The sequence below is a fragment of the Pituophis catenifer genome, unplaced genomic scaffold, assembly GCF_029215685.1.
Source record: "Pituophis catenifer annectens isolate HBS135680 unplaced genomic scaffold, rPitCat1.0.hap2 SCAF_1, whole genome shotgun sequence".
In the NCBI taxonomy this organism is placed as follows: Eukaryota; Metazoa; Chordata; class Lepidosauria; order Squamata; family Colubridae; genus Pituophis; species Pituophis catenifer.
In genome coordinates, this window is record NW_027256881.1 from 90,812,045 (window position 1) to 90,832,645 (window position 20,601).

General features: G+C 35.8%; 1 protein-coding gene across 3 annotated transcripts in view; it reads right to left on the reverse strand.

Annotated features, from left to right (window-relative positions):
* AKAP7 (A-kinase anchoring protein 7) overlaps positions 1-20,601 on the reverse strand; it is a 64,809-nt gene that overhangs the window by 32,477 nt on the left and 11,731 nt on the right. For 2 of the 3 annotated variants that reach the window (XM_070932713.1, XM_070932712.1), the window contains exons 4-6: positions 19,986-20,122; positions 12,834-12,994; positions 1,572-1,681 (exon numbers count right to left, since the gene is read on the reverse strand). In XM_070932713.1, the coding sequence (XP_070788814.1) occupies positions 1,572-1,681; positions 12,834-12,994; positions 19,986-20,122 (408 nt within the window). The remainder of the gene's footprint in view (positions 1-1,571; positions 1,682-12,833; positions 12,995-19,985; positions 20,123-20,601) is intronic. The other variant, XM_070932714.1, reaches the window with a different exon arrangement.

A 20,601-nucleotide genomic window follows, 5' to 3' on the forward strand; every position in this document is an offset into this window, starting at 1 on the left:
CTTTTTTAGTAGTAATTTTGTCATTGCTTTGTTGTGTATGTTAAAAGTTTTTGTATGCTGGTATTCTAAAAAATAAAATCTACAATGCTTCATGTTGATATTGTTTTCAAATGTTCCAGTTTCTTTAGCTTTGCAATAGAACTCTTTAATTCGGAACATTCAGGTATTTTGCATACTGAAAAAATACCTTTATTACTGGTTACTAAAATAGAGTTATAATACATGAGAAATTGAATTAGTTCAGGCACAACCATAGATGGCAGTATATGATCAAGACAAGATTATATTTCTCTCTTTCTCTCTCTTTTTAGTTTGCTTTTGCATTCACAGTAGGAACCTATGGCTTCCATATACATTTAAACCCATACTATTCCTAAATTATTCATTATGGCTGACATTAGATCAAGAGTGAGATACTAGTCCTGTTTAGATGAGAACACAAATAAAATCATACATGAACTTGTTATAATTACTAAATTAGTTTTATTATTTATTTTGAACACTTGCTAGTAATGAGACTATCATCCTATAAAATGGAGATGTATCTCTTTCCTCTTAAATTTTCTCTTTCCTCTTTCATTTCTCAATGAAAAAAGAAAATTTGATAATACAGTAAAACTAGAAGTATTCAGAAGAAGAAGCTCTAAAATCATTTATATCATAACAAACAAATTTGCTAATAATGTTCTTACTTTTTTTCTGAGTTCAAATTACTCTAAAATTTTCAACAGTTATTCATAATCTTAGAAAAATATATTTCTAAAATATATAATTAATTCTTAATTCTACTTTCATACTTTTTTAAAATATATTTTTCTGAATCTTATCCGCAAATATCTTCAAAATGGCTACACTTAAAAGTTACATTATTTTCATTATTACTCAAGGGCTTCACTACTACGTATGTTTACTTTGGAAATAAATGTGAGGCTCACTTCTAAATGGACAGGCAAAAGGTTATACTACCAATATTGTTTGATTTTTAACTCGAATTAAAATTAATGCAAACAGAAACTACGTTTATATAAGAATGTGTATATATCATTCTAATATCTTATAAACCAGGGCAATTTACATATTATTTCCCAGATGCTCCATTATAAAATATGTGCAATGAATCATTACATCAAGGCAAAGGTCAATACAGAAGTACTATATTTATTACAGCCCAGATAAGTGCTTGGCCCCAGTATGTCCTTATAGTCATAAAAAAAACAAAACTTATGAGTTGGGAATTACTATTAAAAAAGCATGAAAACTTCAGAGGAAAACAGAATTTGTAAAAATGCCCTCTTCCTTAATCTTTCTTTTCTTTATTTAAGAGAGCTGTACAGGCTGAAGTTAATAGTTTTTGTACATTTTTTAAAATAATCTCAGATATATAATTATGCTGTCTGTTGGATTAGATTCGAACTTTGAAAGAATGTATATAGGATTTCCTGATAACAGATTTAATACTGATTTACTGTCACTCAGCTATATTTAAATGTAAAATCATATAAAAATAATTTGTGGACAATCTAAACCTTTACAATGCAAACTGCCCCTCAGCCCTATTGTGATTACTTCACCTGCTTTTGTAGTTTTGGGGATTTTGACAACTTCATGAAGGTCAAGTGAGGCTTTAAAACTTTGTCATCTATGACGATACCTTTTTCTTGAAACATCTTCTTCACAATTTCTAGGTTTAAAAAAATAGAAGTACTTAGAGGTAAATCAGAGAATGAGAAATATCTGTTTCATGAAAAAAGAAGAATCCACTGAAAAGTTGTAGCAAATTTATTTCTAAATTTGCTACAACTAACCCATATAATTTTACACATGTAACATTAATTGCATATAATTATGGTGCAGATTATTTATTGGAGAAAGCAGGAATCCTATCTCCAACATGGCTGTATAGTGATACACAAGGATTGCCTTATTCTGATATCGCTCTCACACTTAATTTTGCTATTACTGGGATGTGTGAAAGCAAACTGTCAGCTCACATTTGCTTCAGGCATGTTAATGCTAAATCACGTTGTGTATGAAACTTAAATGTATTTAGAAAGTCAGTAGTAAAGCAAACGCTATTGTGACTTTTACAAAAGTATGATCAGGAAGCAGAACTATTTTTAGTCTACTGCAATGTATTTTTTTTAAATCTTAAGACAGATGTCAAGAGTTTAAACTTTTTTTTATCATAATAACAGATTTAAAAGAAGAGGGAATTGTAGAACCACAGAGCTGGAAAGTCCACCAAGTCCACATCCTGCTCAGTGCAGGAATCTAAATCAAAGCATTCTGAACATATGGCCATCTCGCCTCCACTTGAAGACATTAAAGGGGGCCAACTACCTTCAAGGTGCTCTTGGTGTTGTTGTTTTTTTCCTATTGAACTGGATTTTGCCTTCCTGTTACTTAAACCTGTTATTCTGAATCTTGCACTCTAAAGAGAACAGAGGTTGCTCTTCTATATATCATCCCTTCAAGTATTTGAAGAACACTATCAGTCATCTTTTGTCAAGGCTCTGTTTCTCCAATGTCTCTTCACAGGAGTTCTTTTCTAGCTCCATGGTCATTATTTTCTGAATCTTTTCAGTTTTCCTCAATCTGTCTTGAAATATGTGCCCAGAATTGAACACAACACTCAAGATGGGATTTGACCAAGTAGAATGGTTACTACTTACTTATCATGTAGAAATTATACTTTTACTGATGTGATACAAAAAGTGTGTTTGTCATCTTACATCAGTTGGTTTATATTCATCCTGCAATCACTTACTGCTGTAATATCATTTTCAAAAGTACTAATACCAAATTAAATATTTATTATTAGTTTGATTTATATTTTATTTTATTAGTTTGATTTATATGCTGCCCTTCTCCGGAGACTCAGGGCGGCTTACAATGCTTTTAAGCAATAGTCTTCATACTTTTGTATATACCTGCTTAGTAGGGCTTTTGGCCCCCCCTAAGCGGTTTTCTATTTTATACAAAGTTAGCTTATTGCCCCCACAAACCGAGTCCTCATTTTACCTACCTCAGAAGGATGGAAGGCTGAGTCAACCTTGAGCCTGGTGAGAATTGAACTCGCAGTAATTGCAGGCAGCTGGCAGCTAAATACTACTTTAACAGTAGTTTAATCCACTGCACCACCAGGCTCCTGTATTCTATAGCTGTACCTTTGATTTTTATTACCGAAGAACTTTGCACTTGTCACTTTTAATTTCACTCTGTATGTTTGATTTGAATTTCATTTCTGCCTTCTGGTATATTAGCTATCACATCCAATTTTCTATCATCTGCAAACTGATAAGCATTCCTCCACCACTGTGCCCAAATCATTAATTAAAATCCTGAAAAATAGAAGATTGAACCAAGCAGTATTCTCTCTCCAATTTGATGAGGAACCACTGACAAGAACCTGATGACTATGATTTTCAAGCCAATTATAAATCCACCTAATGATCATGCCATCCAGCCCATACCTAATAGCTTTTTAATCAATATGCTATGGAGTCTTTTGTCAAATGCTTTTCTGCAGTTATCGTTTGTCTACAGTAATCCCATAATATATGAAGTAAGTTACTGCAGCAAAACTATTTTTATGACATAATGACAAAATTAGTCTGGCCAAATTTGTTCTTGACAAATGCATGCTGATATCCAGCAATTGTAAATTGTTTTGAAGATACTAACAGATCAATCTTTTTAAAGCTGCTACAGAATTTCCATAGGTATTGCTATGATGCTGACTGCTAGTTCTTGGATTTCTCTCCCCCCCCCCAATTTTGGAAGATAGGAATATTTGCCCTCCTTCATTCATGATCTCCAGAGTGCCTCAAAATCTAATACACAAGGTTTCATCAAGACTATTAGCTAATTCTTTCAATACTCTAAAATGCAATTAATCTGGTTCTGGATGCTGAAATAGGTTTTCCTTAACATGGTTCTTTCAGTACATTCATCCTGTCCTTCACATTTTGCTGTGGAACACATTGATTTTTGTTGAAGAAAATTGGACCAAAATAGGAACTAGGTAAGTGCATTTTTTTGTTCACCTTCTTCATTGAACAGTTAGGATATCAGTTTTTAATTCTCCTTTGTTAATATAATATGGTCATGGATCAGAAAACTGTTCTCTTTGAATTTTTAAAATAGGCTACAGTTATCTGATCAAAGTCTTATATTAAACTTTAAATATTAATATCAATGGTTTATTGGAATTTCTCAGTATCTCCCTCTGACATTTATTTCCCATTTTAATTTCCTTTTCTTTATTTTCATGCAAAGAAACCTGTGATATTTACAGTTGTTAACACAGCTGGATTCAGATTTCATGCCTCAGTAACCTTTCACAGACATGTCCTCTGATTTTTTCTCTTTGAACTAGAAACTTTAGTAGGCCTGTTCAGAGATTCTAAATTGTAAATGCCCAGAACTGAGTTCTATCTATTCTATCTCTGTCTTCACAAGCCCATTTCTTCATTCAGCTAAATATTTACTTATAGACATATTTAACAGCAATAGTAATAGCACTTAGACTTATATACCACTTCATAGCCCTTTCTAAGCAGTTTACAGAATTAGCATATTGCCCCGAACAATTTGTGTCCTCATTTTACCAATGTTGGAAGGATAGAAGGTTGAGTTGACTTTGAGCTGGTCAGGATCAAACTGCTGGCAGTTGGCAGAATTAGCCTGTAATAATGCACTTTAACCATTACGCCACCACGGATAAGAAAGAAAACTATTTTTTGTCCCTATTGTTCCAGTTTTTAAACATTTCTAGAATCAGAAATATAAATCTGCAACAGATCTTCAAATAATCTATAGGTAGTCCTGGTTTAGTTCCACAGCTGAGACCAGCAACCTGGTTCTTAAGTAAATGATCACTAGGTGAAACCACAATTCTATTTATAATCTTACTTTGGCTTTCCTTTGTTTTCCTTTCCTATGTTTGAGCCATGGTGGCACTGTGGTGAGAGTGCAGTACTGCAAGCTACTTCTGCTGACTGCTGGCTGACTACAATTTGGCAGTGCAATCTCAAGATTGACTCATCCTTCCATCCTTCTGAGGTGGGTAAAATGAGGACCCAAATTGTTGGGAGCAATATGCTGTGTAAATTGCTTAGAGAGGGCTGTAAAGCACTGTAAAGCAGTATATAAATCTAAGTGCTATTGCTACTGTTATTTGTGCAGATACTGTGAAAGTTGTAAATGTGACAATTAGTTGCGAAGTTACATTTTCTAACAACCAGTTGCTAGATGAGGTGGTTGCAAAATGAAGACTGCCTGTATTTTCTGTCAAAAAACTTAAGATTTATGCTGAAAGGCAAAATGACACCAGAAATGACACCAGAACTATAGTTACCAATTATAGTCCCACAAATATGGCAGAAATTTATTTATTTATTTATTAGTTCAATTTATATGCCACCCTTCTCCGAAGACTCAGGGCGGCTTACAATGCACTTATAGCAATAGCCTTCATTCTTTTGTATATACCTGCTTATTAGGGCTTTTGGCCCTTTGTTTCTACAAAGTCAGTTTATTGCCCCCACAATCCGGATCCTCAATTTACCTACCTCGGAAGGATGGAAGGCTGAGTCAATCTTGAGCCTGGTGAGATTTGAACTCACACTAATTGCAGGCAGCTGGCTGCTAAGTGCTATATAACAGCACTTAGTCCGCTGCACCACCAAGGCTCTTGACGTTGTAGCACTAAACAAATTTGCTTCAAGATTATTTGCACCCTATTCTACTTCTAGCTCTACCTCTTGCCCGTTTCAATCTCAGTCATTCTAGGAAAATGTAGCTTTGGAAGAAAAAAAGATTCCTTACCCACTTAATATAATGATTAATTTGTTTTGAGTTCTCTGGAAATCTGCAAAATTTTAGGATGATTGCCTCAAGTTAAAAACATAGGCAAACAGCTGAGAGATAATGATTTACTTTGCAGAAATTTGGGATTTAATTTGGGATTCAAAAGGATCTTGGACTACTAAATTTATTCTGATATTGCTATTAACCACATCTACTAACCAAGTGGAACTTTTCCGCTACTTGAATTTTGAACGGCACAAATATTTTGGAATGACAGTGTCTAATAGCTATATTTAAATAAAGACTTATTGTACCCTCTAATGCATTCCCCTCCTCCTTTCCTGATTGCTTGGTAACGCTTGTAGTAAATGTAGCTTTTATGAAATAGGAGTCCCATTTCATGCTACAAAGAGCCAGAGTAAGTGCTGCTAACATTGTCAATAAAGACCCACAGAGTTTCAAGACATAAGCTTTTCAATTGTTAGTTTGTGTACCATCAGCACAAAATAGGTAAGGAAAGAAAAGTCATTGTTTGAGAGAAATGCTTTTTCACAGCCTAACAGTATGAAAATGTATTTCCAATTACTCTTCCTTTACCTTCCCTTTTTTGTAAGATGCATGTGAGATTTTTTTTAAAAGCTTCACTTATAGGTGTTGAGGTGCTAATGCACCAAATGTCACAGCTGTGTAACAGCAGGTGGCAGCACTTCACTGACCATGGCTGATCTTGAGAAAGTTTATTAAAATGTGTGTTGTGTGTTTGTGTGTGAGAGCGCCTAATTAATAGCAGAAAATGCAGCACTATTAACAAGTGTGTATGTGCGCGCGCGTGCTTTTTAAGTCTGGAAAGAAAGCCCTATGAGGAACTGATAAAGGATGGGGGACTATTTAGCCTATTTTTCTCACAGGGTTTCTAGACTCGTCAAGCTGCCCTCTAAACTTAGTCCCATTTGACACTGTTGAAATTTGACAAATTCACTGTTTAAGAAACCACAGTATCTGTCCAATTATTTATTCTAATTAATAACAATCTACGATAAAATTACTTTTTCTATATTAACAGCACAAAACCTAGGTGATTTCTATTATCATACTTTACCGTTTGTGTAAGTTTTAAAGTGTACATTTCTGCACTGTGACCAGAAAGCTATTTCTTTGTGAAGCAGCATTTAGAATCCCAAGGGATTCATTCCATTCCATTTTGTTTCACTGTTTTTTCTAAGCACCGAGGTTGCTCATTTATTTACTGATTATTTTTTTTCAGTAAAACCCCTGGTTCAATTAACAGCTACTGAGATATTTGTTCTTAGACAATCAGCATCTAACCCACAAAAAATATGATAGGCATAGCAGGAAAAAGAAAGCCTGTTAAGTAAATGTATTTAGAAACACATTAAGAACAAATAAAAAATTATTAGACTTATAGTTTGATACTCAAACTGATGCACAATAGATACAGTGTATACAATATATATACATGCTGAAGGCCTGCTTTGTGTGTGAACTTTTACTTCAAAATGATTTGATTGGACTCACTGCCAAAGTTTACACAAGTTTCTCTGGAAAAGCTAGATGTTATTAGCAACCTGAACAACGCCAGCACAAGATTAGTATCTAATTAAATTCATATAATCTGCTTGTTGGCTGACCTTAACTGCTCTCATTTCCTGTCATTTCTTTATATTGTTATACCGCTAAACCACTTTGGTACAGTAATAAACAATAACCTAATAACTCTTTTTTACAAAAATGAAACAATAATCCTAACAGTTAAAATAATATATTTGCATAACAATACATTGGAATTAGACAAACACAATACAGAGTGTTGTACTAAGAGAAGCAATAAAATGTCTGGGGGGGGGGGGGGGGCTGTCTGTGAAAATATCTAGTAAAGAAAACATATGACATGATGTCACCATGTTGGCAATGTTTCTTTTGCTTACAAAAGATAACAAATAGACGAAAACAGATTACATATAATAATATATATTATTATATGGACAATGGCTGGGCCATTAATTTTCTTGGAATCTCCTTGCAGATGGTCCTTTCTTCTTCTCCTTTCTGCTTTGAAACTTTCCTCCTTGGACACCCTGAGATAAACCATGAGCATCCTCACGCAGTGCAGAAGAGTGAGAGGAGTGAGGCTGCTGGCTGTGCCACAAATTAAAAAATAGCTCTAAAACTTAGTAAATGACTTTTGAGATTCAAAAGTCTATACAAAAATTGGCAATGCATTTCCCTAAACAGTTACATTTGTTCCTGAGGAAAATAATAAAAATAAGAGAACAAAAAAGGAGCAATAATGTGGCAGACAGTTCAAGTTTTAATCATAGTGAAATTATTCCTCTAGAGCTCACTAATCATTCCGATCTATGGGGAAAGATTCTGAAAGAAAATCTAAGGTATTGTTGTGGCCCGTTGACTGCCAGCAGAGCTAGCTGCAGAGTCAGACGAGGAGGAGGAGGTGGAGGGAGACCCTGGGCCAGCTTTGGAGCCTTTGAAAGGCTCTGATAAGGAAACAGCATCAGAGGCAGAGACAGGGCCTTCCGTCCTCCCCCAGGTGGAGAAGCAGCTGTCTTCGGGGCCTGAGCTGGCACAGATGGGGCCCATCCCAGATGCGCATATGCGCAGAGAGGAAAGGAGAGGAGAGCAAAGGAAAACAAAAAGCTGGCTCTCAAGGAAAAGCAGACGTGGATGCTAGCCAGCCCCACCCTGGATGGGAAATAAATAGTAGGGGTTTGGGAGTGGCTGGTTGTCACAGATAACCTTCGCTTTTAGGATATAGCAAGCAATTCGGATTTCTTGACCAGGTCTGTTGGGACTAATTACGTTTGATTTTTGTTTATCCACATGAATAAAAGACTGTTCCTACCCTGTTTGAAAAAGGATTTGTTTTTACTTGTGAGTACATGGCTTATCATTACTTGCTACGGTTGGGTCAGAACAGGTATTTTCTCAGACTGTTTGCCATTTTTTAACAGGTTTCTCTATAAAAATGTAGATTTCATAATCTGCCATAGTTTGCTCCAGGTTCATCATCAAGCTCAATTTTATTATTATTTTTGATTAATCCACATAATGTTCTGAAACAAGAAATATTTACAGCAATGTAAAAAAGTAACCCCATGTATAGTTCTTTTTGAATTTTTTGAATATCAATATCTCATTTTCATTCGAGAAGTATGTGAAAATAAAGTGATGTAATTGAAGCAAAAAACTATGAAAAATGGACTTTGCAATCATTTATTTTAAAAAATTAACATGAATTTCCTTTTGTGGAAAAAGCTCCTTGGCTCCTTTGGCAAAAGCAAACTCAAGTAAGCATTTATTATCAGTGTCTATCAATGTTTGATATTGACTGGAAAGATTTCTTTCCCACTTCTCCATGCAGAATATGTTCAGCTGTGTGATGTTTAATTGGTTTTTTTGCATGCACCCAGTTTCAAATCACCTGACAATGTCATATAAATTAATCAGATTTTCATTTGGCTAAGCCATTTCAAAAAAATTAATAATAACAGAGATCTTGAACCTACTTTTTAACTGTGTGAATTTCTAGAAATACAGTTGTCAGGAAAAATGTTGCACAGCATGAGATATTTCATGACGTCATATATATAACTGGGTAGAACAAAGGGCCATTAGAGTGTTTGGTATTTATTATTGTGTTTTTCTCATAATTGGTTATTAGTTATTGCTCCTAGAAACATTTTGTTTAGAGATTTAAAATTAAAATACAAGGTTGCTCTTGTTGTTTGTGCTTTCAAGTCATTGACACCTGACAACTGCTTGGAACATTTTCTTGGCAAAATTTCGGAAGTGGTTTGCCAATATTTTCTTCCTAGAGTTGAGGGAGAGTGTCTGGTCCAAAGTTACCCAACAAGCTTTTATGCCTAAAATGGGAGTTGAACACATGATCCCCAATTTTATAACTTTATATCTTATCCATATCAAATTGGCTGTCATATCGAAGAGATATAATGCTACAAAATGTAATAATGCTTAAGTATTGCAGTATACAATACTAGGGTAGAATCTTCTGAGTTAAAACTGGAAATACTTTTTTTTTGGCTACCAAGGTCTAACTTGGAAAAATGCTTCCTTTCTAATAAGTCCTGATTTATTTCAAAGGATGTGTATTTTATTTTCCATGAGTGGAACAACATGTTTATCTCATTCTCCCTGAGAATGTTTTCAATGCTACTAAAACTGCCCCCATCTCCATCCTCCAGTTTCATACTAATCATTTGGAAATTAGAGAAATACATAGAACGCCTGTGAATCTTAAATTGAGCTATGCAAAACATAATCAAGATGGCTGTGGCCTTTGCAACTTTGAAAAATTCTCCTAATGTGAGTCACGCAATATTCAGGCATGGTACGACTTCACATTCCTTCAAGCACAAAAGAACATTCATTGCATCTAATAATGTCTTAAAGGAAAACTTTTCAAGAAATGATTGGAATTTGGGAAACAGTCTAGTCTAAAAGGACAATGTCAAACTCCAGGCTTTACTCCAAGACTGAGATCTTTTTGTTAATTTATTTTTCCAACACTTTGCTTTATCAGATGGTTTCTGTTTTTTAATACGTTTTGTACTGCTCCCATTTTAAGTTCCATTCAATTGGATCTAATGCCTACAATTTCTCATTTCTCATATACCTAGCAAAAATTATGGGGCAATTCCCAAGAAATGCATATAGGCTTTACTTTCTCCCTGTTTTTCTTAGCAAGTGATACATGACAACAGGTTACATTTCATTCTGAAAATTCTTTGTAGCCATCCTGACCACTTGCCAGAGATAATTTCTTCCTCCATAAAACTGTGTTATTTAGTCAAAGTGCTGTATTCAGTGGCCAACCAAAATTGTAATTGCAATCAAACTTTCTAAGATATTGGCCTAAAAGCAGTATTGCCATCACCAAAGGATGAAAATCAAACAAAATCATACCCCCGTTTCCCCCAAAATAAGACATCCCCTGATAATAAGCCCAATCGGGCTTTTGAGTGCATGGCAGTAAGGCCAAGCGCTTATTTCAGGGTTCAAAAAAATATAAGACAGGGTCTTATATACCGTGGAAACACGGTATCATTGACACTACTTTCTCCATTGAACCTTCCTTTCCCATTCCTACCTTCATGAATTTTACACCCTCTCACAAATATCAACATGTATGTAGAACATGAAATAAATCCTACAGAACACATCCCCCACCTTCATAAGATACCAACTACAAACCTCCACTGATGTTTAAACTAAGAACTCTACTTTCTTGATACACTTGAAGTAATAACTGTTTTCTTTACACTTAAGCAACCAATGAAACTTGTAGGAGTCCATTTTACATGTTTTCCTGTGCTTTTTTCACTAAGGATACTCCTGTGATTGCCTCTCACCTCCCAGTTCATATTTCACACAATCCAACAGGAAAAAAGCTCTTATGAGTATTGCTGGCTTGAAGATCTGTAGCCATGCAATGCTCTTAGGAGCTGCTCTCAGGAAATACACATTTCATCTTGAAGGATCCTGTAGAGCTGTAGAGCTATGGAGTAAGATTTTTTAAGCTTCTCTGTACATTTTTAATACTTTCAAAATGAATTAGATCTTAAGGAAGAATGTTTTACAATCCAACTGATAAATGTGCACATACAGACTATGTAAGTGCAGTACATGTGTCTGCACAATGTACAAACACATTTATGCAAGGATGCCCAGGAACTTAATTACTCCTCTTTTGGTGAAGGAAAAGGAAAGGCTTTCTAAAAAAAAATCTCAGCAGCCTTGAAAGCTCTGGGAGGGAACACTTAGCAATTTGCAGATTTGAAGCATACAGGGCGAGTCCTCTTTGGCTGTTCCTTCTGTGGCCTCAGACATAGTCCAGCTCAGAAGTTGCTCTTTTTAAATTCTACACCCACAAGCATACAGACATTAAACTAAAAGTGGTTTAGATCTGGAAATGGAGAGGACAAAGTATAGCAATCACAGGGTGGTTTTAAAATGGGTTGAGAATCACTTACAATGGGAAAGCTAGCGATTATGGCAGAGTTCTGTGTTTGAAGCATTATCTACATAGGATGCCTTATTGCTCAGTGCAGTCCAGCCAATCTCATGTAGAACCCTTGGCTTTGTAACCTTCAAACACGATCTCACGGATGTGACAGCAATAGCAGATCTTATTCTTCTGTGGCTTTTTCCTTAATATGGAGGTTGGTTACCAGATGCTTAGATTACCAATGAATTTGAGTCTCTGCCTATGGAAACCTCCAGCTCTGTGATTGTAGATGATGATTGTTGCTCTCTTCATAACTGGACGATGGATACACAGTTGTGCATTACATGCAAGTGGTCTATCACTGCAGTATATTAATAATAATCTTTCATTTACTGTTATCTCAGTTTCTGATGTAATAAAAATAATAGTTTCCACTTATAAAAAGAATTTTAGTAAATCACATGTTAATGTCTGCAACTTGTTCCATAGCTGTGTAAACTAATTATTTCCACAATGTGGAAAAGTGGGGATCTATAGCTGCTTAAAAGCAATGTTACAAAAAAACCCAAAACAAAACCCAACCCAAAATCAAACTGTTTTTAGACTACATCTGGCCTCAACACTATGAGCCCCTCAATTACAGACATCACAGAAAACTGTGATTAGGTTTCATTTTTGTAGGCATGAAATCAAAATAATAAGAAAGAATTGTAGGTGCCCAAAGTGTATCTCAGCTTGTTCTCATATCCTGCAATCTCAAGCTTCAGATTATATCTGAATCAAGATTGGGCATCTAATCCTTCTTGAATTGGTGAATGATCATGTAGTTGCCAATCATTCTATAGGAGTGATAGTATAGTGATATTATCTCCATTTCTACAGCTATTATTTTGTGTTCTCTTTAACTCCAGATTCACAAATGGATCAAGCTTGCTCAAGGACTAATGTAGCAGCTACATCTAAAGAACATTGTTTGAAAAAAAATTAGGCTACTTTGTAATAATATTAAAAAAAGATTTACCTGCTATCTTTAAAAGCGTGGTTGTGTTATCACCCTCAGTCAACTTTACAAATCCAATTTGATTTCTGAAGTGATCAGTACCTTGAAAAGATAAATTCAAAGGCTTTCCTTGCAGTAATTCTTCAATTAAACCTCCACTCTCCAAGAAAGCACCAACACCACTATCAGAAAGAAAATAATATATATATATATATGTATTAATCTATCAATCTATCATCTATCTATCTGACTTAATACTACAATCACTACATTGATTTCCTACAGGTAGTTCTGGCTTACTGGTCATTGGTTCTGTGACCAAAGTCGTAGCAGCACTCAACGAACAATACTTATAGCCAGTTCCCAGAGTTATTGCCATCTCAGTGCCCCCATGGTCACATGATCAGAATTTGAGTGCTTTGCAGCTCACAAAAAGTTAGGATTGCAGGATGCTTCAGTTCCTCCCTTGCCTACCCCACCCCCATTTCTGCCTTTTTTGGCCACTTTGCACACTGACACTCCTCGGTGGTGGCAGAAATGCTGAGGCTGAAATAGAGACTTGGGCCTTTAGCAATCTCACCGGCTGCCTCACTCTCAAGCCTGTTGTGCCTAGTTGACCTGTGCTGTCTTCCTCCCACTGCTGACAAGGAATGCAAAGCCTGGCCCTACTCAAGGCAGCTGCTGGCCACAACAGGCCTTCCTTCTTCATGAGGCCACTTGCATCGCTTTAAAAAAAAGGATTGTCATTGTCCAAATAGCTTTCAACATTCTCATGATGCTTTGGAAGATCTCAGAAGCTTTTGGAAGGTTTTCTGAAGCATTGCAAGAACCAGCATGCGTTATTTGGAGAATGATGGGTGCAGCCTTCTCACGAGGTTTCAGAAGGCCTCAGAAGGCTCTCAAAGCAACACAAGAATGGTGCATGCTATTTGGAGAATTGTGTGAGTGGCCTTAGGAAGGCCTGGGGTAACCAACAGCTGCCTCGCGTAGGGCTAGGCCAGGTATGCCTTGTCAGCAGGAGAAGACAGCAAAGGCCAGCCGGGGAGCAGCAGGGCTTGCAGAGCACAGGGCAGCAGGGGCTTTGCGTTGTGGTGGCAGGCAGTGGTGTGGGGATTGAGGTGGCACTCCTTGGCAGCAGCGGTGCCAGGGCTGAAGTAAAAGCCCAGAGATATTTCAGAGATATTTCCTTACCAGAGTCCTCAATGCTTTAAACATTGTGATTAGGGGAGCGACATGGCGCTCACATGTAACACCTCTCCTATGCGAGGTGCACTGGCTTCCGGTGGTCTTCCGAGTGCGCTTCAAGGTGTTGGTTCTTACCTTTAAAGTGCTCCATGGCTTAGGACCTGGGTATCTACAAGACCACCTTCTGCAACCGATAACCTCCCACCAACCAGTACGCTCCCACAGAGTGGGCCTCCTCAGGGTGCCGTCAATAAAGCAATGTCGACTGGTGGTTCCCAGGGGGAGAGCCTTCTCTGTGGGGGCACCCACCCTTTGGAACAGGATACCCCCAGGGATACGAATGATCCCAGAACTCCGTACTTTCCGTCATGCACTAAAGACCCTTCTGTTTCACCAAGCCGGGCTGGCATAAATTTTCAAATTGTCTAAATTCTATGCTGATGATTTTAACTGATGAGCCAAATTGGTTTAATTATTGTAAATTGTTTTTATTTCACATTATATGTATGTTATTCTGACTGTTCATCACCCTGAGTCCTTTGGGAGAAGGGCGGTATAAAAATTAAATGAATAAATAAATAAATAAATAAATAAATAAATAAATAAATAAATAAATAAATAAATAAATAAAAACAACAACAACAACAATGGCAGAGCTTCTAATATGCATGAAAAGTTCTTCTAAGATTTAAAAAGATGCATCCGCCTTCAAAGTAGCCCATGTTAAACTATCAAATATCAGGAGCTGATCACAGGAAATGCTTTATGACATTGTATATTGTGACATGAAATGCTTTCTGATCATTTTTATGTCATAAAATGTTCTGTGAAATCTGCCAAATTTCAGTTCCACAGGAGTCATGGATCCTGGATTTTAGACTCAATCTTTAAGTTAGCCCGTTTGAGAAACCTTGGCTGAAAAACTTTTGCCCTACAATACACTGTTTTGCCCAGTTTACAGATACAACAGTTTTAGCAGTATATAGATAAATCCAGAGAAAGCCACAATGCTTTCTTGTAGGCTTGCAATTTGACTGAAGGCAAGGAAGACATCAGTGATATTTCAGCCTTGCTTTGTTGACCATCTTGGCAATTTTTGCACATATTGTGCACATTTTTTCTAACACACAAAACAGAGAAAATGTCTTTTCCCTAGTACCGTTTCAGATCAAGTTGTCTAATGCAATATTTCTATGACAATTTTTGCCATAGAAAAAAATAATAAAATTTAACTCATCTGTCTTGCACTGGTTTTTTTTTTTTTAATTCTTGTTCTTTCAGTGTTATGAATGAAATAAAAGTATCAAACTAGGATTTGGGAGAATTGGATACAGAGCAAATTACAAAATGATATGGTTAAGCTTGGGTCAGGACCCTGGTTTTTTGAAATCTTATAATTCAGTATTATTCTGATGAGAAAAGGATAAGATTAAAACACAATACAGCTTAAAAAATAATTAATGGGATTTCCTGCCAGTAGGCATCATTAAGATTTCAGCCTTATTAAGCCTATTAAGGTCTTTAAAACCTTTGTTGTTGTTATTGTTGCCATTGTATTCACATAACTATCACTAGGTGGCAGTAACTACCTTTTAAGCAAGCATCTCTCCTTTCATACTTTGTACTGTAAAAATGCATTTTGACTCAAAGTATGCCTTAAGCAAAGAAAATGGTAAGATATACAATTAGTTCCTTTAATAATTACCAAGATAGCTACTAAATCCATGGCTCGGGATAGTAACATGGAACACAATCAACACAAATAAGGCATATATATGTTCTGAAAATCATTTCCTTTAAATGAATCATTTTCTTGCTTTCTCTTTCCATTCCTTATTGTCTACTGTGAACTCTGAAGGGCTTTGCTACAATATTGATGTGAATTGTAGAGGCTCCCATGACATGTCCTGGAGATCACATATGTCACACTTTTCAAGCCATATTATTTCAATGTATAACTGTGCCTATAAATACATTAATAATCTCCCATAGCAACTACAGTACAGGGAAGAATCAACAGCTAGGAACTGGTTTTCAAGGAAACATGCTCACTCCAATTCATTGAGAAGGGCAGCAAAATAATAACTTGTTTTCTAGAACACAGCTTTAAAATTACTGTTGTAAAATCATGGATTTCATAGGAAAAAGAACAAGAAAACAAAACAGGAAGCAGTAAACCTGGATAACGGATAAGCTCTTGGATTTGAACTACAAAGACCCAATTATAATCCCTCTTTGACCAGGGAGTCTGGATGGGTCTCATAACCAACTTGAGTTTTTAGAAAAAGTTGGAATATGAATGCAGTAAGATAAGACTGTTTCGAGGCTTAGTTCACATACAGCAACTTTCTCCACATGATTGTTTTGAATATTAGATTCTACGAAGAAACTCAAGGCCTTTCACTGCCTACATCCTAAGGAAAGAGGCAGGGGTTGGTTAGTTTCTGTAGTAAAGGCAGCCCTTTACTTCAATCCAACACAAGTATAGGAACCAACCACATCAGAGTGGTTTTTCTTCCCATTTTCTGATAAGGAGGGTCTGTATAAGAGTAACTGGCTGGACTGCACGTGTGAACAAGTAAGTATTACATGGTGAAGAAACCAACAAAGAATGGTTTATATACAGCTCTCCCAACCAAGAATGGTGGAAGCTCCAAAACTCACTCACACCAGATTTATAATTTCTAAATAAGTATCAAGTTGCATGAACACTAATAACTGCCTGGTCTTGATATCCAAAAAAGAGGTATATATTAGCAGAGGACTATACTATTCTTTATACTTTCTTAAACATTATCTATGCTTTCAGCCACCCACCCAAATTTCTCCCAATCACTTTCTACCCTGTATGTGCAAATGGTTCTTAGCTATCCTACAACTTAACTGTCTCAGAGATCTTCTATTGCCAGCCTCTAAACTAAGCAATAGTTGATTCATTTGCTGACAGCAACCACAAAAGCAAAGCATGAATAATTCTCACTTCTGCTTCTAGTTCTGCTATATGCGTGGGGGGGGGGGGGCAATCCTCTTTCTCACTGAGAATTCTGATTCTTGGAGTTAACTAGATCTCACATTACAACAGAAACTTATCATGCTGGTGACCCAGCTAGCATCTATTTTGTCCACACTATGTGATCTTGGAATGTACTTTGAAGATTCTGAAAGGTAACATGGATTTTTGAAGTATTTTATTTTCTTTCTATTTTTTCGGCAGTGACCATTTTCAGAAAGCTATCCCTTAGATTTATTTAATTGTTTACTCTTTTTTTTTTTTGGTTTCAAACTTTCCTTTGTAAAGGAAAGTTATAAACATAAACCATTTTTTTTTAAAAAATCTCATGAACCCTTTTCAGATAGTCTCTTTTTCAGATTTGTCTTTTATGTTTTCCAAGAAAATTTAATCACCATATCTATAAATCTCTTGATAAAAAGACAAAAGTAAATGCACTCAAGTCAATATTTCAAGTGACATTATGTTAGGCTTAACAAACAAGCAAGCTGTCATCTTGAACTCCTATTATAATTGAAGTACCAGTATATATAATGTACTTATTGGAGAAGCTACTATTAAGATAACACAAGGTCAAGGCCACAAGAAATAGCCATTTGCAGGAGATAGGTTTCTCTCAGATAAGGGTAACAAGACAGAAAATGAGCTGGTTGGACATCTGAACTTTTCCTGGAATGAATCAATTACAGAAAACATAGCTAGCCAGATGATACTGTAACATTCCCGCTGGATGAAAAGATAGCAAGATGTTTAGATAACCTTTGAATGACTGCTGTGAAAAATATGGTAATTATATTAGTAACAGCTATACAAACATCTGAGATTGTAAGTGTCAAAGAAGACTAGGGCCATCATCCAAACTTTTATAAAATGGTGATCATTTTATAAAACTGGATGGCTATCAAAATAAAAAATATGGGGCATAGAGAAGAAGTGCTATCAGATTCAGAAATGGAAGAACTTTTTATCTAATGACAGAGGAAAAAAGGCTAGAAGTATATTTGACCAATATAAAGGTGTTGGAAAATATTACCACTTTTAGGTGGTATATTTAGCACAGCACGTGCAAAGGAATTCTGCTGCCAATTTTACAGTAAGTGGAGAGAGAGAGTTTATTTAACAATAAACTCATAAACGTAGGTTTCCTTTTCACTTTCAGATATACCACTGACTGAACTTAACTATCTCCAGAAGTAATGGTGTATTTCAAATGCTGCACTGGCTTTCAGTAATTGATGATATGCTATGACACAGACTGAAGGAGAAAACCTGTTTCCATAGGACCCCCTTTTTAATTAGTGAAGGATGAAACTCCATATTCAATATTTTTAAGTGGTCATTTGCATATTTCACTACTCCTGCTAGAGAATACAGAACTTCAAGTTGGCACTGAAAGAGCATTCAGAAATAATGAGTGCACAAGCATAAATTGAATTATGAGGAGACAAAGAAATTGCAGGAAAAGGGAGAAAGGGAAAAGAATAGAAAAGAAAAGGCAGTGAATGCAGCAAAACAAGTCTTTATAAGCAGTGCTTGATTTTTTAAAATAAACCATTAAATAAAATATAATGTTTAAGAGACTGCTTAGGTCAGAAGTGAAACTTCTTCACTTTTTTCATTTTAACTTAAAGCTGTGTTAAAAGTAAGTTTGCTGCAGATCAATAGTGTATTCAACATCTGCTAACTGTAGGATTTAAGATCACAGCTAAAATTACTGGAAGCAAGTAAATGGAAATGTTTTGGCTTTTAGCACAGTTATGTTGAGAGGTTCAGCCACAGATTCATTATATCCTCCAATTTACCACATGATTTATTTTTGCTAAACTCAAGCCATTAGCTGCTTTGTGAAAAGTCAGAGCTGAACACAAAGTTCCCAAAAAGAGTTTAACTATTTTTTTCTGGTCAAAATTCATAGGCCCTCAGCCAAGTGCAACCGTGTATGAAAAGTATGTAAGTGGACTTTAGTGGTGCCATCAACATTAAGTACAGTATATACTCACCAGAAAGTTAAAATCTAGCTTGAATAGACAAAGATAATCAACTAGAGTAACCTATGCCATTTCTGCCCTATTATCAGGCCTAAATTTTGACTGTGAAGAATCTGGATAATCTGTTTCATTTAGCTAATTTGTCACCACTAATCAACCAAGGTTAGAAAGTGAGTGAACATTATTAAAAAGGGCTGGCTCTCTTCAGACAAAAGCACATTACTGAATTCTTAAAAGCAAGGACCATTACATCCTTTCCCAGAGAGGTGCTTCTAACTTGCTCACATCTCACTTAACCATCCAAAGGCCCTGGGAAGGACATGGACTGAGTCCACACCTGGCATAATTCAAGTTACTGCGACCAGTAACCACTTTTTCTGGTTCTAAACTCAAAAGAAATCTAGATTAAAATTTTAAAAGATTACTTGCTCACCAGAATAGGTTCTGTCTAACTATCATCCAACCCAAAGTAGATATCAACCAAGATAACCACAAATTCATCCAGTGTGCCTGTCCCACTCATCTTTTCTCAAAAAAATCCAGGTTACTCTAAATGAAATAGCTGGGCAGCAATATATGAATGTAATAAATGTGGAGAAAAAGTGACACTTTAGTGCTCTTACTGCCACTATGGAATCTCAAAGACAAGCTCATCTCAGTATTTAATTGTGTCCATTTCTAAGTTATCACCAGGTAAGTTTAAATGCATACTATTTATGCGTACAGTACTAATGTACAGGGCTACCTATCAATTCACATAGTTACTAAGTATGTGTTAGTTCTAGAAGTAACTAATCATTCCCCTCCTGGACTACAGAAATCCATATTAGTAATGTATCAATGGTTACTGGGTAGGTAATTGATGTCATAATTAATATTAAAATAATTAATAATTGTTTCTACTCCTATTCAATTGTCATTCTTTTCCCAGTTCTATCTTAAACAGAACAGATTTTAAAACAACATTTGATTTCAGAATGAAACACATACTTGCTAATTGCTTCTTCATTGGACAGATGCATCACTAAGAGGGTGACATGGAAAGAGCCATAATGAATCATTGCTTTGGAGAGCCTATTATCTTTTTGTATAATTGTGTTCTGAAGAGTCTGAATGCCATCTATAATCTAAGATAAAACAGAAGCACATAGAAAACCAAATTACTGTAAAGATTACTACAATTAACAGCAAAAGAAAAAAGGGTGAAAAAAAGATTGAGCATTTTAGTTTTAGGTAAGCAAATATAATAGTCAGTAGGGTCATGGAAGAACACAACCAACAAAGGCAAAGTATCCATTATGTTTTAGTGGGATTTATGCCGAAAACCAGTCCAGTGTATGGAATTTTTTTTGAAATTGTTCCAGTGGACAAGTATATAATCAGCTCTCTGATTGGAGTTTTAAATCTGCTTCAGTAAATTTGAAGCTAGTGGGGAATAAATAATTAGTGGATAAAATGGCACCCTGCTGTCACATCTTGTTATGGTTTCTCCTTGCAAAAGCATGTCACTGTACACCATTTGTGCCCGATTATATGCTTTCATAAACATTTCATTCATATTAATCTTAAGCAAAGGAAATCTTACAGCAAGTAAGATTTTCCATTA